This window comes from Gopherus flavomarginatus, chromosome 4 (genome assembly GCF_025201925.1).
Source record: "Gopherus flavomarginatus isolate rGopFla2 chromosome 4, rGopFla2.mat.asm, whole genome shotgun sequence".
In the NCBI taxonomy this organism is placed as follows: Eukaryota; Metazoa; Chordata; order Testudines; family Testudinidae; genus Gopherus; species Gopherus flavomarginatus.
In genome coordinates this window covers 161,568,868-161,581,988 of record NC_066620.1, presented here as the reverse complement: position 1 = coordinate 161,581,988, position 13,121 = coordinate 161,568,868, and the positions used below count along the sequence as shown (strand labels likewise).

Here is a 13,121-nt window from a genome sequence, read left to right as displayed (position 1 = left end):
TTTGTCCTAGTTGATGGTAGCCATGAAGATTCTAAACCACCATTAATAAATAACCCACACTTTGCATAACTACAATAGGACCTCAGAGTTATATTTTATATTCCTAATTTCATATACAAGAATGATACATTCATACAAATAGGATGAACACACTTAGCAGATTATAAACTTTGTAATGATACCTTACAAGAGACCTTTTGCATGAAGCATATTCCAGTTACATTATATTCACACTCATTAGCATATTTTCATAAAATCATATGGAGTGCAGTGTCATAGAGGTAATATATCTTTTATTGGACCAGCTTCTTTTGGTGGTAGAGGCAAGCTTTTGGGCCACACAGGTGTGAAGAAGAGCTCTGTGTGGCTCAAACAGTTGTCTCTCTCCAGCAGAAGTTGGCCCAATAAAAGATATATTACCTCACCCACCTTGTCTCTTGACTCCTGTTACTCCTGCATAGCTAGTTTTCCACAAAGCAATTTACTATTTCTTAGGCAGGAGATGAGTGCTGAGTTAAAGAAACACCTCTTTCTGGATGCTAATCACCTGTCTTAAGACCCAATATGGACTAGCCTTATCTGATTATTTTCATATTACTGCTACTTGTTGAATTTTCTTAATTAAGAGGCAAAATTTTGCTGCTGTTGGAAGCAGTGGAAATTTAGCTATTGATTTAAGTGTTATCAGATTTTGGCCATGTGCAAAGAAACACTTTTAAAGTTCTGTTTTCTTCTTTTTAGTCAGCTTTTTTGGTGCTACAACATATGTAACAAACAGAAATCATAGATATGAACAAACGTTGGAGAAGAAACTCAGTCCTACACAATCTGTAACTGATTTGGTAACTTTTAAAACTGTACAGTAGGAAGAATGTTGAAATTCAAGACACTGTTCTTGCTTGCACTGACATGATTTAAACTGAAGTGGAACATAGTGATTCAGTCTGTTTTTAAAACTGATAACCATCATAAAAAGTGAATTAAGCAAAGGAATGTCAAAATAGTGTTCTATGTGGTTAGGATTATATGGGGTCCTAGCAATATTCTTCATTTCATTTTTGTGGCTGAAAATGGATGTGAAGACTTCTTATAAAAGAAATATAAAATCATTTTTTAAAAGGGCTAGATAGTGGTTTTGCCAGAAGCCCTGTGTATGGGATGGCATGAAAGTGCACTGGACCTGGGAGCAGTGCAGGGAAAGCATGATGCCTTAGAGAAGCAAAACTCCCTTCCCTCACATTGCTTCGGGGGTAGTAATTTGCTACTGGCCAACACCTATATTTAAATTACTAACCCCCCATCCCACATGCTGGCTCAGCTGCACTAACCAAGTATGTTTTGGAGTGGAGATGTGGAGCTGAATCAAGGAGTGGCAGTAGGAACTGCTGGCATTCAACTTCTGCTTACCCCTATTGCACTCAGACTCAAAGAGAGGCAATGTTGAAGCTTATACACAGCTCATGCCACATACTGGTCCTGAAAAGAAAAATGTGTCTTTTTGCCTCTGACTACAAAAAAATGTTTTTTTCTCTGTTTGTTTCCAGTAACTAAGGTGCAGACAACAATTTTGGCTTATGCGTTCTCATAAAAATGAGTGAAGTACAGGCTATGGTAGAATTCTCCGTGGAGCTCCACAAATTCTACAATGTGGATTTGTTTCAAAGAGGGTAGGTATTGCATTCTTCCAAAATGAAGAGGAAATTGTACTGTAGTGGATGGCTGTTACTGAAAAATCTTAATGTTTAAGTTCTGTTAGTATACTTATTCTCTTAAGGTATGTGTACATATTATCATTGTGAACAAAAAGTTCAATAGATATGTCTGTCTTTGCCATAGTGACATTTCATGTTTTATTATTAGTTCTGTATGGTGACTTGAAAATTAAGTATTTACTGCTTATTAGAAAGATAGCTGGGGAAGGGCAGCTACTTTCTTGGGGTTTACATAAAGGTTCAAAAATCTTAGGCATAGAACTTCAGCTAGTATCAAATACTTATAGTCTGACTGGAGAGGGGTGAAAGGGCTACAGATTCTAAATGTGAATTATGCTCTTGTCCAGGCCCTTGCCCTCACCCACCTTAACTACTGTAATCTCACTGGTTTAAACTAATGCAGCCTTGTCTTCTCAAGTCCATTTAAAATGTTGCTGTCAAAATCATCTTTCTAGCTTATTGTGGCAATGGCATATCCTACGTGAGCTCCTCCACTGGGTCTCCTGTTTATCTAGTCTTTCATCTAATTGCATCGTGCATAAACACAGACGTCTCTCTTGCCTGCTTGTCCGTTTCTTCCATTAGCACCTGCATGGGTTCTTCTACTCCATCGGGCCCTGAGAAAATCACAGATTGGTTTAAAAAAAATTACAGCAGTGTCATGGGTAAATGTTCCAATTTTACAAAATATGCACAGCCCCCAGGCCATTTCCCTACCCAGCAGGAGGTGGAAGGCCCTCTCCCTCCCCAGCGGGGAGGTGGAAGTGGGTATTCTGCTTCTACCTGCCTGCTTAGGCTGCAGCTGCTCGTTGGAGGTTAGTGAGCCAGTCCTATCCCAGGAAGAGTGGGCGAATAGGGAGGTTTCTCACCCCATGGTGCTGGCTGGTCCAACCCAGCCTGACCCGGGGTAGGGATTAAAGCCCAGTTTGCTCTGAGCTCAGCTCCAGCCCAGACGACTGCTGCTGCTTCCTGTCCAGTCAGTAGGGAGAAGGGGGCAGTGCTTACCACGCAGTGACTAGGAGTCCCAGCCCAGCAAGCCCCACAGCAGGCCCCTCTGGCCTAGTGGAGACACCACAGTGCAGGCTGGCAAGTAGCTGCTGAGACTGGGATCCATCACCCCCCTGATCATTGTGTGTGTCTAAGTTTAATGAGTGCTTTTAAAAAGTGTATGTGTATAAAATACAGCTTTTTTATTTAATATAGTAAAATGTTCTTGTAGGAACCATTACAAAATATCCAGTATCCTGTGGGTGCTCCATTTCAGGTGTGTGTGCACCCTGTGCTTTAATCAGAGATTTTTGGTAGCGATGCCCATTTGGTCCATGCATGTTACCCACACATTCTGCTGCCTTTTGCCAAGGCTGTTTGGAGCTGCGCAGATGAACTGCTCTCAGTTTCTTTTCAATTGCCTTTGTCCTGAGATGGAGTCTGCAACATGTGTCTGTTCTCCTTTTAGGATTTAGATAGTTTATAATTACTTACCTCTTAGTGTTTCGGTTGTTTTTTCTGTTTTCCTCTAAAAATAAAATCCTTTTATTCGTAGATGTAGTTACATAGTAGTTTAGAACTGCCCTTTCTTGGGGTTGTCTCTTTTGTTGTTTTTTCTCAGGAATACCAGGTTCTCAGTACTCCTAATGCCCCACAAGATCTCTGTCATCAGAAACCACTAGAGACGTAGGTTGTTCTGTGCCAGTGAACACTTCTGTAGTACTGAAGTCCTCAACATCTTCCTCCAAAGAGAAGAGATCTCCAAGAAGATCTTGGTCACCAACACACAACAGGGCTACAGAGACCTCAGGTCCCCAGGGGAGTTCAGTATAGGCTCTGAGTGATGCAGGTACTGCAAAAGCAAAGAAGAGAACTCAGTCTAAGACCAACTTTCGGTATCTGGATCTTGACTGGCAGAGATATGAATGTCCCAGAACAGCAGTCGGTACTGATATCAAGGAAGTCAACTGTACCAAAGACCACTGGACCCCATATAATACTGAGGGAGTCAGAGCCGATGCACTTACAGGCCAAGTGCTCAGTGCTTGCTACATCAGTACTGAAGCCATCTTCCATAGGCTCTGTCCCGGACCAGTCTTTGTTACGGTCAGTACCACGAGAGTTTAGGTACCCTAAACACTAGATAATCTCTTCAGAGCCAGAGTCCACCATATTAACGAGCTTTGGGGGCTTGTCAGCATCAAGACCCTCTCAATCACTGATCTCTGTATCTCATAGAGAACCAGGCTTGCCCTAATCTACTTTGCAAATTGAACAGGTCCCCTCCCTGACCCCCGGAGAATGTGTAAGCAGACTCTTCAGATTATCAGGTCTTGGTATAGAACACATCACTCTCCCTCCCACATTGATGTTTTACAAGAGAATAGACCTCAAATGACACCCTCCTGGCAGAAACACAGATGGATGCCTCCATCTATGCCTTTTGGCCTCCCACAGTGGCCTTGCTGGAATCAGTGGGTGTTCTAACGCCAGCAATTCGTGATGAGGTCTTCACGTCATTCGAGGAAACAGAGAAGAAGGCATTATCTTCAACCTTCTTTGTCACCACCCATGCCAGAGGAAGAGAGCTGTGAGGAGAAAGATGCAAGGGCAGACAAGGAGGTGACACCTCTTACAAATATTTCCTCTTCTTCATCTGATGTGTCATGTCTCCACCATCTTCTGTGGCAGATGACAGTTTCAGGAAATGATAAAGCAAATTGCTGACACACTTCAGATTCCCTTGGTGGATGTTCAGGAGTCTCACCACACACCTCATCATGGATGAGAATTGCTATTCCAGTGAATGAAGCCAGAGTAAGCCAGTACAGCGTACTGGCAAGAGCCAGTACGCTGTGCCAGACTGCACCAGCTTTCACTGCAGGGATTTAAAGGGCTCTGGGCTCCCCACTGCAGCTGGCAGGCCAGAGCCCTTTAAACCCCCCGCCTGCATCACCGGTGGCCAAGCTGGGGCCGGATTTAAATGGCTCTGGGCTGCTTGCGGCGGCAGTCAGCCAAGAGCCCTTTAAACCCCTCACCTGCGGCTCCGGCAGTTGGTCTGGGGCTAGATTTAAAGGGCTCTGGGCTGCCACGGCTGTGGTCAGCCCAGAGCCTTTTAAACCCCCTGCCTGCGGCTCTGGCAGCTGGGCTTGGGCCGGATTTAAAGGGCTCTGGGGTGCCATGGCTGTGATCAGCCCAGAGCCCTTTAAACCCCCCGCCGCAGCTGAGATTTAAAGGGCTCAGAGGTCCTCACCGCTGCGGCAGCCCAAAGCCCTTTGAATCCCGGCCGCGGCTCCAGTGGCCGGGCTGGGGCCAGGATTTAAAGAGCTTGGAGCTCCCCTCAGCGGCAGGAGCTCTTGGCCCTTTAAATACCTGCCCCAGCCCCGCAAAGCTCAGGGTTCTCCGCGGCAGCCGGAGCCCCGGGCACCTTTAATTTGCCCCTGAGCTCTGGGGGCCTCCCAGCTACCTCTACCGCTGGGAGGCCCTGGTTGATTTAAAGGCCCTGGGTCTCTCAGTCACAGCTGGTGCTCCAGGGTCTTTAAATCTTGAGGCCACGCCCCTTCCAAATGAGGCCACGGCCCCTCAGGACTCCGGCAGTACCAGTAAGTCCTGTAAGTTACTTTCACTCCTGAGTGAAGCTCTTTTGGAGCCCACTAAGGCAGTTTGGGAAACTGGCTACAATACTGTCTACCTGCAAGAGAGTGGATAAAAAGTATTAAGTTCTTGCCGGGGAATCGGCATTTCTATTCTCTCACTTAGCTCTGAACTTCCTAGTGGTAGAGGCTGTTAATGAAAGGGGCAGGCAACATAGCTCTAAGTCCACCCCATACAGCAAAGACTATAAGAAGCTCTATTTTATTTTATTTTTTTTGCCTCAAATCCTACATTTCAGCCACACTTCAGTTCAGAATAGTAAACCCTAAGGTGCTCATAGCCAAATATGACTATGTAAATTACAACAGATTTAGTTTCTTTGTTGAACATCCGCCATAGAAACACTGTGATCAGTTTAAAGCCACTGTTCAGGAGGGATAACCTCTAGCAAAAACATTGCTCCAAGCCTCCTTAGATGCGGCAGATGCAGCACAGTCTATATCCACTTCGATGGTCATGAGAAGAACATTGTGGCTGCAGATGCTGGGACTTCTGAGAGAGGTTCAAAGTACCATTTGAAGATCTCCCTTTTGATGGTTGGAAGCCCATTGTGGACTCAATTGATTTCTGTTTACATAAAGAACTCAAGAGTCACACTGAGATACTTTTGAATCTATGTTCCTGTAAATAGGAGAAGATTTTATAGATTTCAGATGGCATAAAGAGCATGCCCAGCCCTGTATTCAACCTACCATAGCTCTCTGAACCCCTGGCCAAGAGATCAAGGTACTCAACAACATCCTCTCAGCCATCCATGTCCTTCAGGCAACAATTACGATGGCTTGGTTGAGTGTCTCTAACCATCCAGTTGATGGGACTTTATAGCTGCAACATTCTAACCCCCCCCCTCCTCGTTTTGGATGCTGCTTCATCCCCTTTTTAAGGATGCCTGGAAGCGTATAATCTCAGACGAATAGGTTTTGGAAGCCATAACCTCTGGTTACACTATACATTTCAAGGCTTTCTCTCCTACCCATCCCTGTCTTTCTTCAGGGACTCCTCTCACAGTCAGTTACTAGAACAGGAAGTGACCTCACTGTTAAGTTTAGGAGCAACACAGAAGAAGGGATTCTACTCAGGCTACTTCCTGATACCCATAAAGAAGAGGGGATGGAGACCAGTTTTAGAACTCAGGATGCTAAACAACACACAAACTTATAACAGCAAAAATTCAGGATGATGACCCTGGCAGCAATAATTCCATCATTACAGCTAGGAGACTGGGTCACAAGTCTTAACCTACAAGATGCATATTTTCATTTTACTATACACACAGGAGGTTTCTTTGTTTCCAAATCAACAGCGAACACTGCTAATACAGAGTGCTTTCTTTTGGACTATCCTTTGTACCAGGGATGTGCTCGAAGATTCCAGCAGTAATTGCTGGCCACCTGTCGTTTGGGCATAATCATTTCCCCGTGTCTAGATGATTAGCTGATAAAGAGTAGATCTTGTTTGGAGTCAGTAGAGACCATGTGTTCTCTGTTTCGCAGCCTGGGCCTTCAAATCAACCTCAGAAAGTCCATTTTGACTCAACTACAGTGTCTAGATTTCATAGAAGCTTTCCTGGATGCTTTGACAGTCACAGCATAGCTACCATCCAGCAGATTTCTCATACTAATGAACACGTCTCCAGGATTCAGGGAAAGTTACATTAAAAGATTGCCTTCAACTGCTGGGACATATTTGCATGTGTCTTTATAGTGCATCATGCCTGGGACCTCACAAAGTGCAGGGCAAATGGTATCCACAAGAACGGTTTCTCCACATAAACCTTTTGGAATTGAGAACATTCAAAAATGCTTAACTACACTTCCTACCTCTAATCAGATTGAAGTTAGTAAAGATAATGACAAACAACATGTCATGCATGTATTATCAGCCATCAAGGAGCATGTTCCCCATCAATCTGTGGTGAAGTGATAAAACTCGAATTGGTGCATAATCAGCCACATACTCATCCCAGCTTCTTACCCCTGGTATTCACACCGCCATGGCAGATGATTTCAACACACATTTCTCTCTAAATTACAAATGGGAACTAAACTCCAGAGTCAAATGATATTCTCAATGTGGGGGTTCCTGGAGGCTGATCTGTTTGTCATGGCAGCAAATGCAAAATGCATCACTTACTGCTCCAGAAAGAATCTTGATCCCCTGTGTCTAGGAAATGCATTTCTCATCACACGTAGGGAAGTCCTTTCATCCACGGATCTACTAACACAGTTACTATTGATGATTCTCAGTAATATTGGACCAGAGTGATTCTAATTGCATCAAGGTGGTCAAGACAAGTCTGGTATCCCTTTCTCATCAGACTCACCTCTTCTTCATGGAAGCTTCCAGTCAGTCCTTACCTACTGACTTAAGATACAGGTGTAATGATGTGGCCTCTGGTGGGACACTACTGAGAGTATCAATTTAGGACAAATTGCTTTGAGCAGGGCACTTACAGCTGAAGGCTGGGTGTCCTGTATTACTTAAGGCACACCTAACCAGCCAGACAGAGAGGACTTTGGTCTCACCCCACTGGATAACCAGAAGTCATACAAGCAATTCCCTTTAACATTCCAGTTTCCCAGTATCACAACCAGCAGCCACTTCTTATGGGGACGAATGGCTATGAAAACTAATACCCCAGTAAAAGAAAAAAGTTTCTCTCGATCTCAAAGGACCAAGCCCCAAACCCAGGTCAATATACAAATCAGATCTTATCCACAAACCACGCTGTTGCCAATCCTTTAGAATCTAAAATCTAAACGTTTATTCATAAAAAGAAAGAAATATAGATGAGAGCTAAAATTGGTTAAATGGAATCAATTATATACAGTAATGGCAAAGTTCTTGGTTCAAGTGTAGCAGTGATGGAATAAACTGCAGGTTCAAATCAAGTCTCTGGAGTACATCCACAGCTTGGATGGGTCATTCAGTCCTTTGTTCAGAGGTTCAGTTTGAAGCAAAATCCCTCCAAAGGCAAGAAGCAGGATTGAAGGGGTTTCCAGGACCTTTTATAGTCTTTCTCTTGTGGGCGGAAACCCCTTTGTTCTCAGCAACAAGATGGAGTTTGTAGCCACTTGGGCAAGTCACATGTTCATGCATGACTCAATTTGCAGGTGGCAGCCACTGCTTACATGCTACCTTGAACATCCCAGGAAGACTTCTCATACGTGGATTGGAGTCTCCCATGGTCCATTGTAAGTTAAGTGTTTCTTGATTGGGCACTCAATCTGCAAATTCCTTTCTCAAGAAGCTGACCAAATGCTTCACTAATACTACTTAGAATCAAACACATTGAGATACAAAGTACATAGCCAATATTCATAACTTCAACTCCAAAACACACATACAGATAACATAATCGTAACCTTTTTATAGACACCTCATACAACAACCTTTGTACAACATTTGCTGCAAATATATAACACTGGTTGCAACAATGATCTATGTGGTCACAGTTTATGTCAATAATGTCACAGCGGGTCAAACTCTTTACTCCAATTTACAGATTCTGTGGTTCCAAGCATGATTCCTTGATGGTTCTCAGGGATGGAGAGATCTTGTTCCTCATTTGTACAGTGTTTTATTAAATAATAGAAAACCATATACAAGAAATATGTATCTCCAGAAATGATACCATCTTGGGTGTAACAGTCATCAGATTTCACTAACTTGCTCTCCCTTCCTAGAGTACTGGATTACCTGTTTGTAACTGAAGACATGAAGTCTTAGGGTTCATTTAGCGGCAATAACAGCCATTCACATACCCATAGTTGTGGGGTTTTTTTTGTTCTTTTCTCTTTTATCATACGGCTATGGCAAGATTCCTGCAAGGTTTGACAATTATCTACTGCTCAGAAGCCTTAGCTGGGATAAGGACCTAGTCCTTAATGGCCTTATGAAGCATCCATTTGAACTACTAGCTTAAATGTTCATTATTAGATTTATCTTTGAAGACAGCCTTTCTGTTAGCGATCACTTCCACCCAAAGGGTAGTAGAATTGGGGGCTTTAATGGCAGAGCTCCCATTTATGATGTTCTTCTGAAAGTAAGTGTCGCTATGGGTCTATCCAAGATTCTTACCTAAAGTATCAGCAGAATTCCACGTTAATCAAACCATTCATCTCTGGTTTTCTTCTCAAAACCGCAGCAGACTAGTCAAGAAGCCATATTCCATACTCTAGAATTCAAGAAGGCATTAGCCTTCTACCTAGACAGGACTAAACTATTTAGAAAATCTCCTAGACTATTTGTATCCATTGCAGACAGAAACAAGGGTTTTGTAGTTTTGAAACAGAGGTTGTAAAAGTGGATCTCCCATTGTATTGAGACTTGATATGAGAGACCTCATGTCCAACCCCCTTTAAGAGTGATAGCACATTCTGTAAGAGCGCTATCTACATCGATAGCCTTACTTAAGTAGGCACCAACAGCAGACAGATATAGAGTAGCAACTTGGTCCTCTGTTCATACCTTTCTAATCATTGTGCCTTCGTGCCTGCAGCAAGATCAGATGTGGCTGTGGGCAACACAACTCTCTTTTCAGTATTGGACTCTACTGCAAACCTCTCATTTCCTTAGGGGGATACTGCTTGGCAGTCACCTTAAGTGGAGCACCCACAGGAATGCTGCTGGGGAAAGGAGGAGAGGTTATTCACCTTGTGCAGTAACTGCAGTTGTTCGAGATGTGTGCCCCTGGGGGTGCTCTGCTACCTGCCCTCTTTTCGTTCTGCTTCAGAGTCACCCTTACGAAACTTGCAGTGGAGAAGGAACTGAGAGTGGTTTGCCTGTGGATATGTAGGGTATATGCATGGGCTGAATGGGCACTGCTATCAAAAATCTCTGATCAAAGGTGAACAGCACAAATGCCCCTGAAGTGAAGGACCCATGAGAAGACACATCTTAAAGAACTCCTGTTTATTGCACAAGGTGAGTAATCTGAATTAACTAAAAGTGTGAATTTAAAGTGCATTAATTAAACGGCATTTAATCCTTGTGTGGACACTCTCATTCTGGATTAAACTGGCCTTAATTATGTTCCTCTACCTCTTCCAGATTCCCACAACTCTAGCCTAGAGGGTAATAAAATTTGAGTGGAGTTCTGTTGGTTTCTTTCTTGGGCTTGACAAGAACCAACAGAACTCCACTGGCCATCACCTACAGTCCTCAGCTAAAACCTCTCCAACGCATTATCAGTGATCTACAGCCAATCCTGGACAATGATCCCTCACTTTCACAGGCCTTGGGAGGCAGGCCAGTCCTTGCTCACAGTCAACCCGCCAACCTTAAGCATATTCTCACCAGCAATCACGCACTGCACCATAGTAACTCTAACTGAGGAACCAATCCGTGCAACAAACCTTGATGCCAACTCTACTTACATACTTACACCAGCGACACCATCACAGGACCTAACCAGATCAGCCACAAAAGCACCAGTTCATTCACTTGCACGTCCATCAATGTAATATATGCCATCATGTGCCAGCAATGCACCTCTACTATGTACATCGACCAAACTAGACAATCCCTACGTAAAAGGATAAATGGACACAAGTCAGATATTAGGAATGGCAGTATACAGAAACCTGTAGGAGAACACTTCAACCTCCCTGGACACACAATAGCAGATCTAAAGGTAGCCATCCTTCAGCAAAAAAAACACTTCAGGACCAGACTCCATAGAGAAACTGCTGAGCTTCAGTTCATTTGCAAATTTGACACCATCAGCTCAGGATTAAGCAATGGCTAGCCAACTACAAAAGCTGTTTCTCCTCCCTTGGTGTAAACATCTCAACTGCTAGAAGGAGGGCCTCATCCTCCCTGATTGAACTAACCTCGTTATCTCTAGACTGATTCTTGCCTGCATATTTATACCTGCCACTGGAAATTTCCACCACATGCATTTGATGAAGTGGGTATTCACCCACGAAAGCTTATGCTCCAATACTTCTGATAGTCTATAAGGTGCCACAGGACTCTTTGTCACTTTTTACAGATTGAGACTAACATGGCTACCCTCTGATACCAGCTCCTGTAGTATCATCAATGTCAATAAATTCTAGAAAATGCTCTTTGATAGTCACTATTGCAGGGACATTTTCACTAGGTTCTGTTGTTGTTACAAAATGCACCATTAAAGTCATTTGTTCCATAAGGCTGATGTTAGGTGTGCAGTCTAGAATAACAGAGTAATATCTTGCTGACTTCAGGTCTGCCACAATCTTCTGTTTAACTTTTGTTGCCAGTAAGTGTATAATCTCATTTTGAGTTGTTTTTCCAAGGTAATGGTGTGTGTACATTTCTTGGGTGGTGACTGTTCTCAGATGCTCCTGAAGTACAGCATAAAACTCAGCCATCAGCTCCACCATTTTAAGGAAGTTTCCATTGTTCAGCACATACAGCTGATCTGAAGTGCCATGGAGTGCTAGGTTATGAGTAGCAAGCCTTTTCACAATGGCAATGAGCCCTTTCAGAACATTTTGCCAGTAAAGAGACTCTGATGCAATCTTCTCTTGATGCTGATCATCTAGGGTATCTTTTAACCTTAGTCTCTTCTCAAGCTCTTTCCACCTATGGAATGTTCTCTTTTGATTTGCTGCCTTCTCATGGCATGCCAGATTTTTCCTGTCCTTTGTTCTTGTAGAACCCAATGTGGCTGGAACATTAGACTGGAAGAGTTTGCAAAAAAACAGTATGCAGCATTCTGGGTTTTTGAGTACATAAGCCATGGCCCCTCCACTTTGTCACCATTGGGGATTTCACGCCAGTAATGTGTTGGATGGAAACTTCTATTTTCATTGTCGTTGTGGAACATGAAGTTTTTCACTTGCTGTAGCCCATGCAGTACAAGGAGGTCCCTCAGGCTACTGCTCAAGTGTGTCCACATTCCTGGATCATCTAGATTTAAGGAACTAAACTCAGTTGCAGCTGTTTCTTGCACCTCCACCGCACTCTTCTCTGATCTACACTTTTCTTTAGGAACGTGCATGTTTACATCCATTTGAGATGGAGATATGGATGCTGCAGTAGCTGCCAGGTCACCTGCACTCTGACTAACTGGAAGATCAGGCATCTCCTCGCCGCTCACATCCTCACTGGGGCCGGAAAGTTCACCATGAACATTTGTGTTTTGTGTATCTCAGGAGAGCTCCTTCCTGCTTAGATAGAAAAGCTTCCTTTGCTTGCTTGCTTTTTCTGAATGCTGCCCCAGAGGGGCGTTTTCTTCTTTCACTCATGACTGCTGTTCTGTGCCATCTATAGTGGCTCTCAAGACTCAATTGAAGGGGATAAATAAGCAGGCTGGTAGAGGGCCTGAGTGAGGGAAGATATCAGTGTCTTAAGGACCTAACTGGCTCCTGCTACTTCAGTGGACTGCCTGTTCTCCTCAAGTGGGTTCAGGGAAGCAGCAGGAAACAAGAAGCTCCCTGAGAAGCTGGTGTTAATCAGTCCAGGCTTCTGGGGGTACTAGAGAGGTACATAAGGGGCTTCCCCTCCTCTCTCTCCCTGCAACTCCTGCTGCTTTCAGTTATTCCCTCTCACCTTTTCTCCTGCCTACCTGTTGTGCCTCTTGTGCCCTCCTTCCTCCAGCACAGCACTCCACCATCTCTCTGCATCTAGAGCAGAGAGAATACATATGCACTAGCAGCACACCCAGTTTTCTACACTCTGGGTCCTAGTGCCCGCCTCTCCCCCGACAGTCTGGCACCTGAGGCAGCTGCCTCAGTTCACCTCATGGTAAGGCCAGCCCTGGGTAAGCTTTATGTTATA

The 13,121-nt window shown here is 43.9% G+C and overlaps 1 protein-coding gene across 8 annotated transcripts in view; it reads left to right on the top strand.

Annotated features, from left to right (window-relative positions):
- Positions 1–13,121, top strand: part of FAM135A (family with sequence similarity 135 member A) — a 170,690-nt gene that overhangs the window by 26,788 nt on the left and 130,781 nt on the right. For 5 of the 8 annotated variants that reach the window (XM_050950601.1, XM_050950605.1, XM_050950599.1 and 2 more), the window contains one exon: positions 1,545–1,667. The exons of 2 other annotated variants lie outside the window; for them this stretch is intronic. In XM_050950601.1, coding sequence (XP_050806558.1) covers positions 1,591–1,667 — 77 coding nt within the window. In that variant the 5' untranslated portion in view covers positions 1,545–1,590. Of the gene's footprint in view, positions 1–1,544; positions 1,668–10,089; positions 10,281–13,121 lie in introns of those variants that run through there. One more of the 8 variants, XM_050950606.1, reaches the window with a different exon arrangement.